The sequence below is a fragment of the Zophobas morio genome, unplaced genomic scaffold, assembly GCF_036711695.1.
Source record: "Zophobas morio isolate AGI-343-1 ecotype UQ-CSIRO unplaced genomic scaffold, CSIRO_AGI_Zmor_V1 ptg000580l, whole genome shotgun sequence".
Lineage (NCBI taxonomy): Eukaryota > Metazoa > Arthropoda > Insecta > Coleoptera > Tenebrionidae > Zophobas > Zophobas morio.
Genome location: NW_026972683.1, coordinates 94886 through 117719, shown reverse-complemented (window position 1 = coordinate 117719; position 22834 = coordinate 94886). Strand labels below are relative to the sequence as shown.

Sequence of the window (22834 nt, the reverse complement as noted above, 5' to 3'; positions counted from 1 at the left end):
TCCCTCAAATGGGATTTGCGTTACTTGGAAACCTTCAACGTCTGTAATCCAATAACGATCATTGCCTAATGACTTCTTGATTTCGTAGGGACCGCGATACCTAGGTAAAAGTTTTTTATTAATACCTGGTGTAACATCTATGTTTTTTATCATCACATAATCACCGACATTGTACGGTTTAGGAGGTCTATGTTTTTGGTCATACATGCGCTTATTGTATGCTTGTAACTTTTCATTCTGAGACTGAGCCTTTTCTCGAACCTCGGGTAAGTCATCTTCTTTTTCAGCTTCAGCGCCCAATGAATTTCTTAAAGGATCGCTAGGATCGTTTTGACTAATACCGAACAATAAAACGGATGGAGAATTACTAGTGGATCTACAAAACGAATTGTTAATAGCAAATTCAACTGTTCCCAAAGCTTTCTCCCACTTGTTTGTTAAAATAGCCAATTTTGACAACATTGGTGTTAAGTCTCGATTGATTCTTTCGATCTGACCGTTTGATTTTGGTGACCCCGTCGCGACTTTAATATGCTGAATCATATGTTCTTGAATAAACTTTTCGAACTCATTAGAGGTAAAACAGGATCCCCGATCGGATACAATACGTAATGGTACACTATAGTGCCTAAAATAATTTTCTAACTGATTGATTACTTCACAAGTTTTGGTGCTCTTGACTGCATACAGTTTTACGAATTTAATGAAACAATCAATGATCTCAAAAATATATCTTTTATCTGTCAAAGTTTTTTCTAATGGACCATAATGGTCAATATGTATGGTGACGAAGGGTTTATTTCCCATAGGGATATTGTGTAACTCACTCGGCACAGCGCCACCAATTGGTGAAAAGGTGATACATTTCAAACAATTTCGAACATGATTTTTCACTTTTTCTTTAATACTAGGAAACCAATAGCTGCGTTTTAGATACTCCATAGTTTTGTCCACGCCAACGTGACCGAAATTATCATGACACATAGTTAAGATCTGACTTTCCATCAACGAAGGAACGTAAAATAAAAGCTTTCCGTTGCTCTTTCTATACACTAGTCCATTCCTAAGTTCAAATTTTGTACTTTCGCGGATTTCGAGTTCAGACTTAACCTTTTGAATACTCGAATCTAAATTTTGAGAAATAGCTAAATTTTGTTCCAGTGTATTTTCCTTTAGTACTAAAATATTGTTGGCTCGACTTAAAGCATCAACATGGATCATCCGTGTTCCTGGACGATGTTGCAATTCGTAGTCATAATTTTGTAAAAATAGTGCCCACCCAGAAATTCGAACATTAATATCTTTTTTATTCAGAGTAAGCCTAAAACTATCACAGTCTGTGACAATCGTAAAATGTATACCGAAGAGATATATATGAAATCGTTTAATAGCATAAATAGCGGCTAAACATTCCAATTCAAAGCTGTGATATTTAGATTCGGTTTCGGTCGTCCTACGACTGAAATAAAAAACAGGATGAAACTTTCCCGACGACCCAGATGTGCATGCATCGCAGTGCAACTCTGTTTGGGTATGCGGATCATACACAGCTAAAAGAGGATAAGAAGCTAATTGATTTTTTACTTGTTCAAATGATTCAAGTTCTTTTTCACCAAACCGAAACTCAACATTCTTTTTTAACAAGTCATATAAAGGTTTTGTAAGGACGGAAAACCCATTTATAAATTTTCGAAAACAACTAGCAATACCAACAAACCTATGAACTTCCTTAGCATTTGTAGGAATTGGATACTGCAAAATTGCTTCAACATTTTTCGGATTAGGTCTGATGCCATCATTGTTTACTAGATATCCTAAATAAGAAATTTCAAACATAAGAAAAGCACATTTATCAATTCGAAAAAGCAAATTGTGTTGGGAGGCTGCACCAAATACTTCTTTCAAAATGTCTAAATGTTCTTCGTAACTGTTGGTCGCTATTAGAATATCGTCTAAGTACAAAATAATTTTGTTTGCTCGAATTAATTTATTGAAAACTAAATTAATAAATCTGTTAAAAACTCTTGGGGCATTAGTTAACCCAAAAGGCATTCTAAGATATTCAAATTTCCCTAAAGGTGTGATAAAACTAGTAAATTTAATCGACGATTCTGCTACACGAACATGATGGAAACCATCCTTAAGATCAAGGGTCGTAAAATATCTTTTGTTTCGAAGTCGATCCAGATTGTCTTCTATCAAAGGAGTAGGAAAGTTGTCTTTAATAGTAATTTTGTTTAATTCGCGATAATCAACGCAAAGCCTTAAATCACCTGTCTTTTTTCTTACCAGTACAATTGGACTACAGTAATCAGAGCTACTAGGTCTAATAATGCCTCGTTCTAATAGATCATCTAACATGTTTTGTAATTTTTCTTCTTCAGAAAAGGATAAACGCCGTGGTCTAAAAGAGATTGGTTGATTATTCTTAACACAAATGTTCATTTCGTAATTACAATCAATCTTTGGCGAGTCATTACATAAATAACAATTATCATACACTTCCAAAACTTCCACTTTTTTATCATAATCTAAACAAGGATTGATCTGTACTTCTTTGTTACTTTTTATTTCTTCACCTACCTTAAAATCGACATGTAAAATTTCGTCAAAGTTATTTACTTTCTCAAATTCGTTTGAAATAATTTTTAAATGATCTCCTAACGTAAACGTGAAACCCTTGGTATTGAGAAAATCTCTACCTAATATAGCGTTAAAGGACATGGTGCTATTAGGAACTACATAGAATTTTATGGGTAAAACAGTTTCATTAACAAATACTTCCGTGTTAAAAATACCCAAAATTTCAAGCTTCGATCCATTCACACCCACGAAATTTAAATTTGGATTTAGACCTTCATTGAAATTATTTTCGGTGACATACCGAACTTTTACAACTGAAATTGGGCTACCTGTATCGATTAATGAATTCAAATTATAGCTACATTCGGTTTGACAATCATCTTTAACATTAATCTTAACGTTTACCATATAGGGATCTTGTGTCTCGGTTGATATCACATTGGTGGTGTTGTCTTCCTTTTTCTTCCCTGGACAATTCCTCTTCTGATGTTCCTTTGAACTGCAATTGTAACAGGAACCCTTTTCCCTCACCGGAATTGGACAATTTGAGGCGAAATGGCCCACACCATTACAATTATAGCATCTTCTAATTATGTTCTGATTTGGAGGGGGTTTACTACTGCCCTTCGCTCCTACAGACCCCGAAGAATAAGTTCCTTTGTTTTCGTTATGCTTTCGGAAACGTTGACCAACAGATTGAGTCGAAGGTGTACGGGTCTTTCTAATCTTATCATAAACTTCAATTTTTTTCTTTAAGTCGACATAAGTTTTAGCTTCATACAACAAAAATTTGTGTTCAGGATCATCGTTGATACCTTGAATGACATATTCGATTACTGACTCCTCTTCAATTTGACCCTTTGAAGCGAGTTCACGCATCTTCAACAAGTATTCCTGGAGAGATTCTTCTTTTTTCATTTTTCTATTATTCAGCATGCGATGCAGTTCAGCAGTGCTCACCTTCTTGGAAAATTCACTCAATAACCTGCGTTTCAAGTCCTTCCATGTACCCAAATTCCTCTGACTTTGGGTAAATAACTTAGCAAGCCCAGTTAATGATTTCTTCGCAAAAACTAGTCGTTGCAGTTCCGACCACTTCATAAGTTTAGCGATGTCTTCAAAGTCTGCGACCCAAGTCTCGATTGCATAATTGTCATCACCACTAAAAGTGCGTACGGAATCTTCGATGTCTCTGAAAGACATGGTGAACGTAGGGACTGCTGCCGCGCCTGCTCGACCATCATCACTGTCTACCGGATCATCTTCGTCGTCCTCGTCTTCACTCTCTTGTTCTTGAACAACTCTTTCTTGTGTAAACAGATCAAAATCAGTCAACACTGAACAAATTCTCTCGGCCACTTCTTGGTGAGTACCTGCATAATTCAACCCCAGTAGAAGGCCGGCTCCACAAAGTTCTGCGATCGTAAAATTCTGCACTACCTCATCCACTTTCTCATTGAAGTCATCTGATGCGATCTCAAAAGGGAAACCCGTCCATTGACACAGCTTCTTTCTGTTCAACCGACTACCGTCGTCAAAGGCAAGGCCGTATAGCGTACGTACCGATGCATAAGGACCATTCTTAATAGCGTCGTCACACAACTCCACTTCTTGGAGGGTTCTTGCCATCTTCTCCTTTTATGAAAAACGCGATGAGTTGACATAACCTCACATTTCCCACGTGCTTGACTCTTCTACCATTTATCCGTGTAACTATTCCATGAATCAGCACTTCACAAACACAAATCGGACATTGGTCATTCCGATGTTAAGGTCGTTCATCCCACTCCTGAAATTGTAGTCGGTTTTTTAGTAAAACTAATTTTTACTCTTCGAACGAGCGTCGTGTCCCGTACTGCTTCCTCCTCACTGCTGCCATCTAGTTGTAGCGCCAAATTTGAAATTTTAAATGTAGGTGACCACAATATGAAGTATTTTTTATCGTAGATTCGAATACTTGTCAATTAAATTCAATCTTCATCTCACATTAAATAAAATAAACCCATGAAATTCAAAAGTGGAGATATTTTGCTTTTGAAAAAATTTACGAAAAAATCCCAAAAAATTCAGGGTCTTGGATTTCGACTCCCCGATTTCAAAAATTCAGCGTGTTTATGGTTCCGGGGTAAGATTTTAGAAATTTTCTGTTTGAAATCCGATTTTTGGTATAATTCTAAAAATGTACATATTACAACTGGCGACTTTGAAAATGTGTTTGGAAAGAAACGGGAAATGAATTTCGGAAATGGTCAAAAATGGACCAAAAATTCATTCTGAAAAATTTTACTTTTAAAAAAGTTGCCGAAAAAATTCCAAAAACTTCAGGGATGTAGATTTCAGGGCGCTGATTTCAAAAACATAGCGTGTTTTTGGTTCCAGGGCAAGATTTTGTAAATATTCACGTTGAAATCCAATTTTTTTGGAAAATGTTAAAAATTGCCATATTTCAATTGGCGATTCTGTAAAAATGGTGGAAGTTATGAAAGAAATGGGTCGCAAGTATCTTCTAGAGGTCAAAATCTAGAAGAAAAGTTTTTGGCTAAATTTCGGAAAGGGCCAAAATTTTCAAAAAAGCACGATTTTGAAAAATTTCCTTTTGAAAGCATTGCCGAAATATTTAAAAAATATAGCGCATTTAAAGTCCCTAGACAACATTTAGGAAATATTTGGTTTGAAATCTGTTTTTTTGAAAAATCCTAAAAAATGTCGTCAATTCAATTGGTTACTCTGGAACAATGGTACAAGTTGTCGAAGAAACTGGACCGAAAGTAACTTCTCGAGGTACAAATTAATGAGAAAATGTATTTCGTTGCGTTTTGAAAATAGTTGAAAATAGGCGAAATTTTCATGAAAGCGCGATATTGAAAAATTGTGCTTTTGAAAAAGCTGTCGGAAAATTTTTAGAAAATTCAGATGTAGATTTCGATGCACTAATTTAAAAAATATAGCGCATTTAAAGTCCCTTGGGAACATTTAGGAAATATTTGGTTTGAAATCTATTTTTTTGAAAAATCCTAAAAAATGCCCTCAATTCAGTTGGTTACTCTGGAAAAATGGTACAAATTATCGAAGAAATTGGACCGAAAGTAATTTCTCGAGGTACAATTCTATGAGAAAATGTATTTCGTTCAGTTTTGAAAATGGTTGAAAATTGATGAAATTTTCATGAAAGCGCGATATTGAAAAATTTTGCTTTTGAAAAGTTGTCGCAAAATTCCCAAAAAAAATGAGGGATATAGACTTCGACGCACTAATTCCGAAAATATAGCGAAAATAAAATGTTAAATATATACAATAATAATATATGTTCGAGAATTTTTGAGATGTTTAAAAACGATTATGTAGAATAATGAAATAAATGTAGATCTCAAAGAAAACCGACTTAAGGCTGGCGTCTGGTTCGGTTTAGCCCTATACTAAATACATTGAAAACATCGTCGCGGTTTCCGGAGTTGCATTTTAAAAATATGAGAATTATCGCTTTAAAAAAATTATATTTCGAATTAACAAACTTCAGTCCAGGGGACCTCCATATTTATATTCATATCTAGTATGCAGTTTTTACAAAAAAAAATTATAAAGTTGACCAACTTTTACATCACATTTTAACCGGCACATTGATGCATTTTTTGACGAAGTGCCGAAGTTTTTTGCATTCTGAGATAGGAGGTCCCCTGGGGAAAAGTGTCAGCTTTCTTTTGATACCATTTATAATATTAAAAAATCCACGACTGAGGTAAATAACTCGCGAAAAGTCAAAATCTATTGAAACGAGAAATCGGTATTAAACGAGCTGTGATGCGGTAGCAGAATGCAGGTTTACTTAGATTCTGACTTGGTTGGAGATTTCAGTATTTTAAAAATGCAATTCCGGAAACTACGACGATGTTTTGAATGTATTTAGTATTGGGCGAAACCGAACCAGACGCCACCCTTAAACTTCCCTAAAGCGCCAGTTTTCATCCTATCTTAAAGCCTATTTTGTTTTTTTTAATCCGCTCTTTAGCGACGATTTACAACAAACAATACGGCTGAAGCGTCCCTTCACTGTCAAATCCAGCCCTCTCCATTCACCCGTCAAAATTAATTAGTTTAATCACCCCTGATTACTCGACTCGCTTCATCATCTACTGCATCACTTTGTCGTCAACCCTTGCGTAAAATTTCAATTTTTTTGCTGTTTACTCTTTGAGAATAAAAATTCAAAGTGCGTCGCTCACCTTAAAAGCCTCCCGAAATTTATGCGACATTATGTGATACAGGAGCGGGTTGACGGTGGTTGAAAGATAGTAGAACACCCCGCTGACGTAAGTGAGGACTTGGAAGGCCCGGATCATGTTGGCCGACGTGTGTTGACCGTAGATGGCGAGGAGGCGCTGGGCGTGGAAAGGGGCCCAGCAGATGAAGAAGGCCACGACGACGGCAACTAGAACGAGAAACAAGTTAGCTGTGATGAAGAAATCGGTGACGTAGTGTTCAACTTTTGTCTACTAATGTAATATGGTCGATAATGGTATTTTTAAATTGTTTAGTAATGCATTGATGGATAAATAAACTGTGCGTGATTTTATGTTTTCATTCAACAGAAACGAGGAGCTAATAAATTATGGAATTTTCAGTGGGATGCTACATAATTGAGGCATTGGGATTACATATTTGCCAACAATTTGTGTATATTTAGACATTTAATGCCGCCTACGCCTCATTTTCAAACATTGCAAATTGGTAATATTAAATTGTTGCATACATTTTCAGCATAAATTTATACAGGACGAAGCTCACCTTTATTAACATTTTTAGTATTTTTTTCAAGAACTGAAATTTCCAGGTCACGGTAAAATTAAATTCTTCACAATTGTCATTTTTTTAAATTCTTTCAACAATGTATATAATATTCTTCCAAAAATTTGACCTAGAGAATATCATATTCCACATAAAATTCAATAGTGACCTTTTTAACCCTTTTAAAGACAAAATAGAAGAATCCCTGATTTTTTTTAATTCTTTCAAGATTAAGATACCAGGACTCCTCAAGATTCCTTAAGATTCTGGTAAAAAAGGCATTGGAGGCTCCTAAGATTGTTTTAAATTATTTCTTAGAGAAGGCACAAGACTTCCTCAAAAATTTCCAGATTCTTTCAAAAATATGACATCGGGAATCCCGAAAATTCTTTCATGCTCTCTCAAAAGTAAAACTTTAGGGTTCGTAAAACTATTTCACATTCTATTGTATCCAAGGTGCTTTCAAACTCTTTCAAAGACAAAATAAAAGAATCTCGTGGATTTTTTTTAAGAATTCTTAAGACAACGAGAGCCCTCAAGATTCCTTCAGATTCTTGGAAAAAAGACACTAGAGGCTCCTAAAATTCGTTTAAACTGATTCTTAAACATGGCACAGAGACACCTTGGAATTTTTAAAATCCTTTAAAATACATGGCACATGGAACTCCGAAAATTCTTTCAAACTTGTTAAAAAATAAAACAGCACGGGTCCTTAAACACAAGATTCCTGCAGATTCTTAAAAAAAGACACTATAGGCTCCTAAGATTGGTTCAAATTGTTTCTTAAAGAAAACATAAGAATCCCTCGAAATTTTCCAAACTCTTTCAAAAATATGGCACTGAGAATCCCGAAGATTCTTTCATACTCTTTCAAAATATTCTATTGGTGAAATTTGCTACTAAGATGTAAGAATTTCGAATTATTTTAAAATTACATTAAAGACTCTCCAAAATTCTTTCACACTCTTTCCTTTGAAAGAATTCTAAATAGAACGATCTCGAGAATTTTTTATACTTTCAAGAATAAAACACCACACGAGAGACCCTCAAGGTTCTTTCAATTAAAAAAAAAAACACTAGTATCTCCTGAAATTCTCTCAAACTCTTTTAAAAATATAACACAGAGGACCTAGAAGATTCTTTTTAAAAAAATCGGAAAAGAAACAACTGAGATACCTAAAACTTCTTCACATTCTAAATGTAGAAGACACTAAAGGTACCCAAAATTCTCAAATTCTTTCAAAAATAAAACACTAAAGTCCTCCAAGATTCTTTCAAATTTTTCAAAAATAAAAGACCAGGAATTCCCAACACTATTTCACATTCTTTTCGTAAAATTCACTAGTGAGATCTAAAATTTTAAAATCCTTTCAAAAATAAAGCACCAAGACCCCTAAAGATTCTTTCAAACTCTTTCAAGGACAAGATAGAATAATGAACAAGAATTTTTTTATTCGTTCAAGAATAAGATACCAGGAGGCCTCAAGATTCCTTCAGATCCTTAAAAAAACACTAGAGGCCCCTAAGATTCTTTCAAACTGTTTCTAAAATAAGATACAACAAAGATTCTCTCAAACTCCTTCTTTTGAAAGAGTTCTAAATAGAAGAATTCTCGAGGATTTTTTTATATTTTCAAGAATAACACAACACAATAAGGGCCCTCATGGTTTCTTTGTATTTAGAAAAAAATCACTACGGCTTTCTAAGATTCTTTCAAACCCATTTAAAAATATAATACAAGTGGTCCGGAAGAATCTTTTAAATTCGCAAAAAACACGAGATACCCATCACTTCTTGCATTCTATATGCTAAAGATGCCAGAGGTACCTACTATTTTTAAATTCTGTCAGAAATAAAGCACTAACAGCCTCCAAAATTCTATCAAACTCTTTCATTTGAAAGAATTCTAAATAGAACGATTTCGAGAATGTTTTATACTTTCAAGAATAAAACACCACACGAGAGACCCTCAAGGTTCTTTCAATTAAAAAAAAACACTAGTAGCTCCTGAGATTCTCTCAAACTCTTTTAGAAATATAACACACAGGACCTAGAAGATTCTTTCAAAAAATCGGAAAAGAAACAACTGAGATATCTAAAACTTCTTCACATTCTAATTGTAGAAGACATCAAAGGTACTCAAAATTCTCAAATTCTTCCAAAAATAAAACACTCAAGTCCCCCAAGATTCTTTCAAACTTTTTCAAAAATAAAACGCTACGAATTCCCAAAACTATTTCATATTTTTTTCGTAAAATTCACTAGAGAGATCTAAAATTTTCGAATTCTTTCAAAAATAAAGCGCTAAGACCCCTCAAGATTCTTTCAAACTCTTTCAAGGACAAGATAGAATAATGTACAAGATTTTTTTTATTCGTTCAAGAATAAGATACCAGGAGGCCTCAATATTCTTTCAGATCCTTAAAAAATCATTAGTAGCTCCTAAGATTCTTTCAAACTGTTTCTTAAATAAGACACAACAAAGATTCTCTCAAACTCCTTCGTTTGAAAGAGTTCTAAATAGAAGAATTTTCGAGGATTCGTTTATATTTTCAAGCATAACACACCGCAATAAGAGCCTTCAAGGTTTCTTTGCATTAAAAAAAAAACCACTACGGGTTTCTAAGATTCTTTCAAACCCTTTTAAAAATATATTACAAGTGGCCCGGAAGAATTTTTTAAATTAGCAAAAAACACGAGATACCTATCATTTCTTGACATTCTATATGCAAAAAATACCAGAGGTACCTACTATTTTTAAATTCTTTCAAAAATAAAGCACTAACAGCCTCCAAAATTCTTTCAAACTGTTTCCTTTGAAAGAATTCTAAATAGAACGATTTCGAGAAATTTTTATACTTCCAAGAATAAAACACCACACGAGAGACCCCCAAGATTCTTTCTATTAAAAAAAAAACACTAGAAGCTCCAGAGATTCTCTCAAATTCTTTTAAAAATATAACACAGAGGGACCTAGAAGATTCTTTCAAAGAATCGGAAAAGAAATAACTGAGATACCTAAAACTTTTTCACATTCTAAATGTAGAAGACATTAAACCTACCCAAAATTCTCAAATTCTTTCAAAAATAAAACACTAAAGTCCTCCAAGATTCTTTCAAACTTTTTCAAAAATAAAGCACCAGGAATTCCCAAAACTATTTCACATTCTTTTCGTAAAATTCACTAGTGAGATCTATAACTTTAGAATTCTTTCAAAAATAAAGCATTAAGACCCCTCAAGATTCTTTCAAAGTCTTTCAAAGACAAGATAGAATAATCTACAAGAATTTTTTTATTTGTTCAAGAATAAGATACCAGGAGACCTCAAGATTTCTTCAGATCCTTAAAAAAACTCTAGAGGCTCCTAAGATTCTTTGAAACTGTTTCTTAAATAAGACACAACAAAGATTCTCTCAAACTCCTTCTTTTGAAAGAGTTCTAAATAGAAGAATTCTCGAGGATTTTTTTATATTTTCAAGAATAATACACCGCAATAAGGGCCTTCAAGGTTTCTTTGTATTTAAAAAAAAAAATCACTACGGGTTTCTAAGATTCTTTCAAACCCTTTTAAAAATATATTACAAGTGGTCCGGAAAAATCTTTTAAATTCGCAAAAAACACTAGATACCCATCACTTCTTGACATTCTATATGCAAAAGATACCAGAGGTGCCTACTATTTTTAAATTCTTACAAAAATAAAGCACTAACAACCTTCAAAATTCTTTCAAACTCTCTCCTTTGAAAGAATTCTAAATAGAATGATCTCGAGAAATCTTTATACTTTCAAGAAAAAAACACCACACGAGAGACCATCAAGGTTCTTTTAATTAAAAAAAAGAAAACACTAGAAGCTCCTGAGATTCTCCCAAACTCTTTTAAAAATATAACACAGAGGACCTAGAAGATTCTTTCAAAATATCGGAAAAGAAACAACTGAGATACCTAAAACTTCTTCACATTCTAAACGTAGAAAATATTAAAGGTACCCAAAATTCTCGAATTCTTTTAAAAATAAAACACAAAAGTCCTCCAAGATTCTTTCAAACTTTTTCAAAGATAGAACACCAGCAATCCCCAAAACTATTTCACATTCTTTTCGTAAAATTCACTAGGAAGATCCAAAATGTTCGAATTCTTTCAAAAATAAAGCACTAGGGGAACCAAGATTCTTTCAAACTCTTTCAAAGACAAAATAGAAGAGTGTTCGAGAATTTTTTTATTCCTTCAAGAATAAGACACCGAGAGCTTTCAAGATTCCTTCATATTCTTAGATAAAGACACTAGAGGCTCCTGAGATTCTTTCAAACTCTTCCTTTTGAAAGAGTTCTAATTAGAAGAATCCTCGAGGAATTTTTTATATTTTCAAGGTTGAAACACCACACTAAGGGCCCTCAAGGTTTCTTTGTACTAAAAATACACTATGGGTTTCTAACATTCGTTCAAACTCTTTTAAAATTATAATACAAGTAGTCCGGAAGAATCTTTTAATTGGAAAAAAAACATGCGTTACTCATAACTTCTTCACATTGTATATACAAAAGTCACGAGTGGTACCTAATATTTTTTAAAATTCTTTCAAAAACAAAGCACTAAAAGCCTCCAAAATTCTTTCAAACTCTTTCCTTTGAAAGAATTCTAAATAGAAGCACTCGAGAAATTTTTATGCTTTCAAGAATAAAACACCACACGAGAGACCCTCAAGGTTCTTTCAGTTAAAAAAAAAACACTGGGGGTTCCTAAGATTCTCTCAAATTCTTTTAAAAATATTTAAACAGAGTATCTAGAAGATTCTTTAAAAAAATCCGAAAACAAAACACCTGAGATACCCAAAACATCTTCACATTCTAAACGCAGAAGACACTAATAGTACCAAAATCTTCAAATTCTTTCAAATATAAAAGACTAAAGTCCTCCAAGATTCTTTCAAACTTCTTCAAAAATAAAACACCAAGAATTCCCAAAACTATTACACATTATTTTCATAAAATTCACTAGTAAGATCCAAAATGTTCGAATTCTTTCAAAAATAAAGCACTAGGGGCCCCAAGATTCTTTGAAACTCTTTCAAAAACAAAATAGAAGAATCCTCGAGAATTTGTTTATTCCTTCAAGAAGAAGACACCGAGAGCTTTCAAGATTCCTTCATATTCTTAGATAAAGACACTAGACACTCCTGAGATTCTTTCAAACTCTTCCTTTTGAAAGAGTTCTAAATAGAAGAATCCTCGAGGATTTTTTATATTTTCAAAATTGTTACACCACACTAAGGGCCCTCAAGATTTCTTTGTATTAAAAAACACTTTGGGTTTCTAACATTCTTTCAAACTGTTTCCTTTGAAAGAATTCTAAATAGAAGCACTCGAGAAATTTTTATGCTTTCAAGAATAAAACACCACACGAGAGACCCTCAAGGTTCTTTCAGTTAAAAAAAAACACTAGGGGTTCCTAAGATTCTCTCAAATTCTTTTAAAAATATTTAAACAGAGGATCTAGAAGATTCTTTCAAAAAATCGGAAAAAAAACACCTGAGATACCCAAAACTTCTTCACATTCTAAATGCAGAAGACACTAATGGTACCAAAATCTTCAAATTCTTTCAAATATAAAACACTAAAGTCCTGCAAGATTCTTTCAAACTTCTTCAAAAGTAAAACACCAAGAATTCCCAAAACTATTACACATTCTTTTCGTAAAATTCACTAGGAAGATCCAAAATGTTTGAATTCTCTTAAAAATAAAGCACTAGGGGCCCCAAGATTCTTTCAAAGACAAAATAGAAGAATCCTCGAGAATTTGTTTATTCCTTCAAGAAGAAGACACCGAGAGCTTTCAAGATTCATTCATATTGTTAGATAAAGACACTAGAGGCTCCTGAGATACTTTCAAACTCTTCCTTTTGAAAGAGTTCTAAATAGAAGAATCCTCGAGGATTTTTTTATATTTTCAAAATTGTTACACCACACTAAGGGCCCTCAAGATTTCTTTGTATTAAAAAACACTTTGGGTTTCTAACATTCTTTCAAACTCTTTCCTTTGAAAGAATTCTAACTAGAAGCACTCGAGAAATTTTTATGCTTTCAAGAATAAAACACCACACGAGAGACCCTCAAGGTTCTTTCAGTTAAAAAAAAAACACTGGGGGTTCCTAAGATTCTCTCAAATTCTTTTAAAAATATTTAAACAGAGTATCTAGAAGATTCTTTAAAAAAATCCGAAAACAAAACACCTGAGATACCCAAAACATCTTCACATTCTAAACGCAGAAGACACTAATAGTACCAAAATCTTCAAATTCTTTCAAATATAAAAGACTAAAGTCCTCCAAGATTCTTTCAAACTTCTTCAAAAATAAAACACCAAGAATTCCCAAAACTACTACACATTATTTTCGTAAAATTCACTAGTAAGATCCAAAATGTTCGAATTCTTTCAAAAATAAAGCACTAGGGGCCCCAAGATTCTTTGAAACTCTTTCAAAAACAAAATAGAAGAATCCTCGAGAATTTGTTTATTCCTTCAAGAAGAAGACACCGAGAGCTTTCAAGATTCCTTCATATTCTTAGATAAAGACACTAGACACTCCTGAGATTCTTTCAAACTCTTCCTTTTGAAAGAGTTCTAAATAGAAGAATCCTCGAGGATTTTTTATATTTTCAAAATTGTTACACCACACTAAGGGCCCTCAAGATTTCTTTGTATTAAAAAACACTTTGGGTTTCTAACATTCTTTCAAACTCTTTCCTTTGAAAGAATTCTAAATAGAAGCACTCGAGAAATTTTTATGCTTTCAAGAATAAAACACCACACGAGAAACCCTCAAGGTTCTTTCAGTTAAAAAAAAACACTAGGGGTTCCTAAGATTCTCTCAAATTCTTTTAAAAATATTTAAACAGAGGATCTAGAAGATTCTTTCAAAAAATCGGAAAAAAAACACCTGAGATACCCAAAACTTCTTCACATTCTAAACGCAGAAGACACTAATGGTACCAAAATCTTCAAATTCTTTCAAATATAAAACACTAAAGTCCTGCAAGATTCTTTCAAACTTCTTCAAAAATAAAACACCAAGAATTCCCAAAACTATTACACATTCTTTTCGTAAAATTCACTAGGAAGATCCAAAATGTTTGAATTCTCTTAAAAATAAAGCACTAGGGGCCCCAAGATTCTTTCAAAGACAAAATAGAAGAATCCTCGAGAATTTGTTTATTCCTTCAAGAAGAAGACACCGAGAGCTTTCAAGATTCATTCATATTGTTAGATAAAGACACTAGAGGCTCCTGAGATTCTTTCAAACTCTTCCTTTTGAAAGAGTTCTAAATAGAAGAATCCTCGAGGATTTTTTTATATTTTCAAAATTGTTACACCACACTAAGGGCCCTCAAGATTTCTTTGTATTAAAAAACACTTTGGGTTTCTAACATTCTTTCAAACTCTTTCCTTTGAAAGAATTCTAACTAGAAGCACTCGAGAAATTTTTATGCTTTCAAGAATAAAACACCACACGAGAGACCCTCAAGGTTCTTTCAGTTAAAAAAAAAACACTGGGGGTTCCTAAGATTCTCTCAAATTCTTTTAAAAATATTTAAACAGAGTATCTAGAAGATTCTTTAAAAAAATCCGAAAACAAAACACCTGAGATACCCAAAACATCTTCACATTCTAAACGCAGAAGACACTAATAGTACCAAAATCTTCAAATTCTTTCAAATATAAAAGACTAAAGTCCTCCAAGATTCTTTCAAACTTCTTCAAAAATAAAACACCAAGAATTCCCAAAACTACTACACATTATTTTCGTAAAATTCACTAGTAAGATCCAAAATGTTCGAATTCTTTCAAAAATAAAGCACTAGGGGCCCCAAGATTCTTTGAAACTCTTTCAAAAACAAAATAGAAGAATCCTCGAGAATTTGTTTATTCCTTCAAGAAGAAGACACCGAGAGCTTTCAAGATTCCTTCATATTCTTAGATAAAGACACTAGACACTCCTGAGATTCTTTCAAACTCTTCCTTTTGAAAGAGTTCTAAATAGAAGAATCCTCGAGGATTTTTTATATTTTCAAAATTGTTACACCACACTAAGGGCCCTCAAGATTTCTTTGTATTAAAAAACACTTTGGGTTTCTAACATTCTTTCAAACTCTTTCCTTTGAAAGAATTCTAAATAGAAGCACTCGAGAAATTTTTATGCTTTCAAGAATAAAACACCACACGAGAGACCCTCAAGGTTCTTTCAGTTAAAAAAAAACACTAGGGGTTCCTAAGATTCTCTCAAATTCTTTTAAAAATATTTAAACAGAGGATCTAGAAGATTCTTTCAAAAAATCGGAAAAAAAACACCTGAGATACCCAAAACTTCTTCACATTCTAAACGCAGAAGACACTAATGGTACCAAAATCTTCAAATTCTTTCAAATATAAAACACTAAAGTCCTGCAAGATTCTTTCAAACTTCTTCAAAAATAAAACACCAAGAATTCCCAAAACTACTACACATTCTTTTCGTAAAATTCACTAGGAAGATCCAAAATGTTTGAATTCTCTTAAAAATAAAGCACTAGGGCCCCCAAGATTCTTTCAAAGACAAAATAGAAGAATCCTCGAGAATTTGTTTATTCCTTCAAGAAGAAGACACCGAGAGCTTTCAAGATTCATTCATATTGTTAGATAAAGACACTAGAGGCTCCTGAGATTCTTTCAAACTCTTCCTTTTGAAAGAGTTCTAAATAGAAGAATCCTCGAGGATTTTTTATATTTTCAAAATTGTTACACCACACTAAGGGCCCTCAAGATTTCTTTGTATTAAAAAACACTTTGGGTTTCTAACATTCTTTCAAACTCTTTCCTTTGAAAGAATTCTAACTAGAAGCACTCGAGAAATTTTTATGCTTTCAAGAATAAAACACCACACGAGAGACCCTCAAGGTTCTTTCAGTTAAAAAAACACTAGGGGTTCCTAAGATTCTCTCAAATTCTTTTAAAAATATTTAAACAGAGGATCTAGAAGATTCTTTAAAAAAATCGGAAAAAAACACCTGAGATACCCAAAACTTCTTCACATTCTAAACGCAGAAGACACTAATGGTACCAAAATCTTCAAATTCTTTCAAATATAAAAGACTAAAGTCCTCCAAGATTCTTTCAAACTTCTTCAAAAATAAAACACCAAGAATTCCCAAAACTATTACACATTCTTTTCGTAAAATTCACTAGTAAGATCCAAAATGTTCGAATTCTTTCAAAAACAAAGCACTAGGGGCCCTAAGATTCTTTCAAACTCTTTCAAAGACAAAATAGAAGAATCCTTGAGAATTTGTTTATTCCTTCAAGAAGAAGACACCGAGAGCTTTTTAGATTCCTTCATATTCTTAGAGAAAGACATTAGACACTCCTGAGATTCTTTCAAACTCTTCCTTTTGAAAGAGTTCTAAATAGAAGAATCCTCGAGGATTTTTTTATATTTTCAAAATTGTAACACCACACTAAGGGCCCTCAAGATTTCTTTGTATTAAAAAACACTATGGGTTTCTAACATTCTTTCAAACTCTTTTAAAATTATAATACAAGTAGTCCGGAAGAATCTTTTAAATTCGGAAAAATATATGCGTTACTCATAACTTCTTCACATTGTATATAAAAAAGTCACCAGTGGTACCTAATATTTTTTAAAATTCTTTCAAAAACAAAGCACTAAGAGCCTCCAAAATTCTTTCAAACTCTTTCCTTTGAAAGAATTCTAAATAGAAGCACTCGAGAAATTTTTATGCTTTCAAGAATAAAACACCACACGAGAGACCCTCAAGGTTCTTTCAGTTAAAAAAAAAAACCACTAAGAGTTCCTAAGATTCTCTCAAATTCATTTAAAAATATAACAGAGGATCTAGAAGATTCTTTCAAAAAATCGGAAAAAAAAACACCTGAGATTCCCAAAACGTCTTCACATTCTAAACGCAGAAGACACTAATGGTACCAAAATCTTCAAATTCTTTCAAATATAAAAGACTAAAGTCCTTCAAGATTCTTTCAAACTTCTTCAAAAATAAAACACCAAGAATTCGCAAAACTATTACACATTCTTTTCGTAAAATTCACTAGTAAGATCCAAAATGTTCGAACTCTTTCAAAAATAAAGCACTAGGGGCCCTAAGATTCTTTCAAACTCTTTCAAAGACAAAATAGAAGAGTCCTCGAGAATTTGTTTATTCCTTCAAGAAGAAGACACCGAGAGCTTTCAAGATTCATTCATATTCTTAGATAAAGACTCTTCCTTTTGAAAGAGTTCTAAATAGAAGAATCCTCGAGAATTTTTTTACATTTTGAAAATTGTAACACCACACTAAGGGCCCTCAAGGTTTCTTTGCATTAAAAAACACTATGGGTTTCTAACATTCTTTCAAACTCTTTCCTTTGAAAGAATTCTAAATAGAAGTATCACGAGAAATTTTTATGCTTTCAAGAATAAAACACCACACGAGAGACCCTCAAGGTTCTTTCAGTTAAAAAAAAAACACTAGAAGCTCCTGAGATTCTCTCAAATTCTTTAAAAATATTTAAACAGAGGATCTAGAAAATTCTTTCAAAAAATCGGAAAAGAAACAATTGAGATACCTAAAACTTCTTCACATTCTAAATGTAGAAGACATTAAAGGTACCCAAAATTCTCAAATTCTCCCAAAAATAAAACACTCAAGTCCTCCAAGATTCTTTCAAACTTTTTCAAAAATAAAACACCAGGAATTCCCAAAACTATTTCACATTCTTTTCGTAAAATTCACTAGCGAAATCTAAAATTTTCGAATTCTTTCAAAAATAGAGCACTAAGGGCCCCAAGATTCTTTCAAACTATGTCAAAGACAAAATAGGAGAATATACGAGAATTTTTTTATTCCTTCAACAATAAGACACCGAGAGCTCTCAAGATTCCTTCATATTCTTAAAAAAAGGCACTAGAGGCTACTAAGATTCTTTCAAACTGTTTCTTTTGAAAAAGTTCTAAATAAAAGAATCCTCCAGGATTTTTTTATATTTTCATGATTAAAACACCACACTAAGGGCCCTCAGGGTTTCTCTGTATTAAAAAAAAAAAAAAACACTTGGAGTTTCTAATATTCTTTTAAACTTTTTTAAAAACATAAAACAAGTGGTCCGGAAGAATCTTTTAAATTCTGAAAAAAACCACGAGTTTCCCATAACTTTTCCACTTTCTATATGCAAAAGTCACCAGCGGTACCTAATATTTTTAAATTCTTTCAAAAATAGAGCATTAAGAGCCTCCAAAATCCTTTCAAACTCTTTCCTTTGAAAGAACTCTAAATAGAAGAATCTCGAGAAATTTTTACTCTTTCAAGAATAAAACACCATACGAGAGGTCTTCAAGGCTCTTTCAGTTAAAAAAAAAACACGAGGTGTCCCTAAGATTCTCTCAAATTCTTTTAAAAATATACATACATACATACATACATACATACATACATACATACATAGGACTTTATTCATGTTAAAAAAATACATGATTAGGCGGGGTCTAGCCATAGGCTATTCCACACAACCTGTTTATAAATAACTTTCTCAAGGATTTTTGATAAGGCTGGAAGGATACTTATAGGCCGTAAATCAGATAACGATTTGACAACTGTTGATTGGGGAACAGGACGGACAAGGGCCATTTTCCAACTTTGTGGAAAAAAAACAGTCTCTAAACAGCAATTGATAATGTAAACCTTATGTTAACATATAACAGAGAAGCATAATTTGATCATCTGAAGGGTAATTTCATCATATCCTGACGCATTTGGTTTTAGAGCAGAAATTATGTCTAAAACCTCATTTTCCGTAGTGAGCGGTATTTTTTATTTCGAATTTCATTAGTTGCATCCTTACAGTTATGTGGCGGAGGACCTACAAGATTCTTTCAAATGACACAGACGACCTAGAAGATTCTTTCAAAAAATCGAAAAAAAAACACCTGAGAAACCCAAAACATCTTCAAATTATATACGTAAAAGACACTAAAGGTAAGCAAAATTTTCAAATTCTTTCAAAAATAAAACACCAATGTCCTCCAAGATTCTTTCAAACTTTTTCAAAAATAAAACACCAGAAATCCCCAAAACTATTTCACATTCTTTTCGTAAAATGGACTAGTGAGATATAAAATTTTCAAATTCTTTCAAAAATTAAGCACTAATGGCCTCCAAAATCATTTCAAACACTTTCTTTTGGAAGAATTCTAAATAGAAAAATCCTCGAGATTTTTTTTTACAGTTTCAAGAATAAAACACCACACCACGGTTCCTTTAGAAACGATCGCTTGAAATTTTTCAAATTTTTTCAAAAATATGACACAGAGAACCCCGAAGATTCTTTCAAACTCTTAAAAAAATAACACAAGTTGCCCGGAAGATTCTTTCAAATTCGGAAAAGAAACACCTTAGATACCCAAAACTCCTTCAAATTCTTTACGTAAAAGACACTAGTGGTACCTAAGATTTTCAAATTCTTTCAAAATTAAAACATTAAAGGTCACCAAAATTCTTTCAAACATATTTCTTTGAAAACATTCTAAATACAAGAATCCTCGAGATTTTTTTTGTACTTTCAAGTATAAAACACTACACCAGAGACCCTCAAGTTTCTTTTCGATTAAATAAAAAAGACACTAGAGACTTCTAAGATTCTTTCTTCTGTTTCTTAAAGAAGACACAAGGATTCCTCGGAATTTTTCAAATTCTTTCAAAAATATGACAGAGAACCCCGAAGATTCTTTCAAACTCTTTACTTTGAAAGAGTTCGAAATAGAAGAATCTTTGGGGATTTTTTATACTTTCAAGAATAAAGTACTACACTAGGGGCCTTCAAGGTTTCTTTGGATTAAAATAAAAATAGGAAGATTCTAAGATGCTTTCAAACCCTTTGAGAAATTTAACACAAATTGACGGAAAGATTTTTTTTAAATTCGAAAAAATACACGTTAGACAGCCAAATCTCCCTCATATTCTATACGTAAAAGACACTAATGGCAGCTAAGATGTTCAAATTCTTTCAAAAATATAGAACTAAGGGCCTCCAAGATTCTTTCAAACTATTTGTTTGAAAGAATTCTAAATAGAAGGATTCTCGTTTAGATTAAAATAAGGACACCACAGACTTCTACGATTCTTTCAAACTGTTTCTTATTCGAGACACAAGGATTCCACGTAATTGTTCAAATTCTTTCAAAAATATGACAGAGAAGCCCGAAGATTCTTTCAAACTCTTCACTTTGAAAGAGTTCTAAATAGGAGAATCCTCGAGGATTTGTTTATACTTTCAAGAATAAAACATTGCACTAGGGGCCCTCAAGGTTTCTTTGGATTAAAAAAAACACCAGAAGATTCTACGATTCTTTTAAACTCTTAGAAATATAACACAAATTGCCCGGAAGATTCTTTCAAATTCGGAAAAGAAACACCATAGATACCCAAAACTCCTTCACATTCTATACGTAAAAGACACTAGTGGTACCTAAGATTTTCAAATTCTTTCAAAAATAAAGCATTAAAAGTCACCAAAATTCTTTCAAACACATTTCTTTGAAAAAATTCTAAATAAGAATTCCTCGAGATTTTTTTTGTACTTTCAAGAATAAAACACCACACCAGAGACTTCTAAGATTCTTTCTTCTGATTTTTAAGAAGACACAATGATCCCTCGGAATTTTTCAAATTCTTTCAAAAATATGACACACAGAAGCCCGAATATTCTTTCAAACTCTTTACTTTGAAAGAGTTCTAAATAGAAGAATACTCGAGGATTTGTTTATACTTTCAAGAATAAAACATTGCACTATGGGTTTCAAGGTTTCTTTGGATTTAAAAAAAAAAAACACTAGAAGAGTCTAAGATTCTTCCAAACTCTCAGAAAAATAACACAAGTTGACCGGAAGATTCTTTCAAATTCGGAAAAGAAACACCTTAGATACCCAAAACTCCTTCACATTCTATACGTAAAGGACACTAGTGGTTCCTAAGATTTTCAAATTCTTTCAAAAATAAAGCTTTAAAGGCCACCAAAATTCTTTCAAACACTTTTCTTTGGAAAAATTCTAAATACAAGAATCCTCGAAAATTTTTTTGTACTTTCAAGAATAAAACACCACATCGGAGACCCTCAAGTTTCCTTTCGATTAAATAAAAAAGACACTAGAGACTTCTAAGATTCTTTCTTCTGTTTCTTAAAGAAGACACAAGGATCCCTCGGAATTTTTCAAATTCTTTCAAAAATATGACAGAAAACCCCGAAGATTCTTTCAAACTCTTTGCTTTGAAGAAGTTTTAAACAGAAGAATTTTTGAGGATTTTTTATACTTTCAAGAATAAAGTACTACACTAGGGGCCTTCAAGGTTTCTTTGGATTAAAAAAGAGCACTGGGGGATTCTAAGATTCTTTCAAACTCTTTTAGAAATATAACACAAATTGACGGGAAGATTCTTTTAAATTCAAAAAAATACACCTTAGATAGCCAAATCTCCCTCGCATTCTATACGTAAAAGACATTAATGGTTGCAAAGATTTTCAAATTCTTTCGAAAATAAAGGACTAAGGGCCTCGAAGATTCCTTCAAACTATTTGTTTGAAAGAATTCTAAGTAGAAGGATTCTCGAGAATTTCGTTATGTTTGCAAGAATAAAACACCACTCCAGGTTCGTTTAGATTAAAAAAAGGACACCACAGACTCCTACGATTCTTTCAAACTGTTTCTTATTCAAGACACATGGATCCCTCGGAATTGTTCAAATTCTTTCAAAAATATGACACAGAGAAGCCCGAAGATTCTTTCAAACTCTTTACTTTGAAAGAGTTCTAAATAGAAGAATCCTCGAGGATTTGTTCATATTTTCAAGAATAAAACATTGCACTAGGGGCCCTCAATGTTTCTTTGGATTAAAAAAAAAACACTCGAAGATTCTAAGATTCTTTCAAACTCTTAGAAAAATAACACAAATTGCCCGGAAGATTCTTTCAAATTCGGAAAAGAAACACCATAGATACCCAAAACTCCTTCACATTCTATACGTAAAAGACACTAGTGGTACCTAAGATTTTCAAATTCTTTCAAAAATGAAGCATTAAAGGCCACCAAATTTCTTTCAAACACATTTCTTTGAAAAAATTCTACATACAATAATCCTCGAGATTTTTTCTGTACTTTCAAGTATAAAACACCACACCAGAGACCCTCAAGTTTCCTTTCGATTAAATAAAAAAGACACTAGAGACTTCTAAGATTCTTTCTTCTGTTTCTTAAAGAAGACACAGGAATCCCTAGGAATTTTTCAAATTCTTTCAAAAATATGACAGAGAACCCCGAAGATTCTTTCAAACTCTTTACTTTGAAAGAGTTTTAAAAAAGAATATTTGAGGATTTTTTATACTTTCAAGAATAAAGTACTACACTAGGGTTCTTCAAGGTTTCTTTGGATTA

At 32.7% G+C, this 22834-nt stretch overlaps 1 protein-coding gene across 2 annotated transcripts in view; it reads right to left on the bottom strand.

Annotated features, from left to right (window-relative positions):
- Positions 1-22834, bottom strand: part of LOC135121423 (pyrokinin-1 receptor-like) — a 100696-nt gene that overhangs the window by 5328 nt on the left and 72534 nt on the right. For both annotated transcript variants that reach the window (XM_064045746.1, XM_064045745.1), the window contains exon 3: positions 6804-7009. In XM_064045746.1, coding sequence (XP_063901816.1) covers positions 6804-7009 — 206 coding nt within the window. The remainder of the gene's footprint in view (positions 1-6803; positions 7010-22834) is intronic.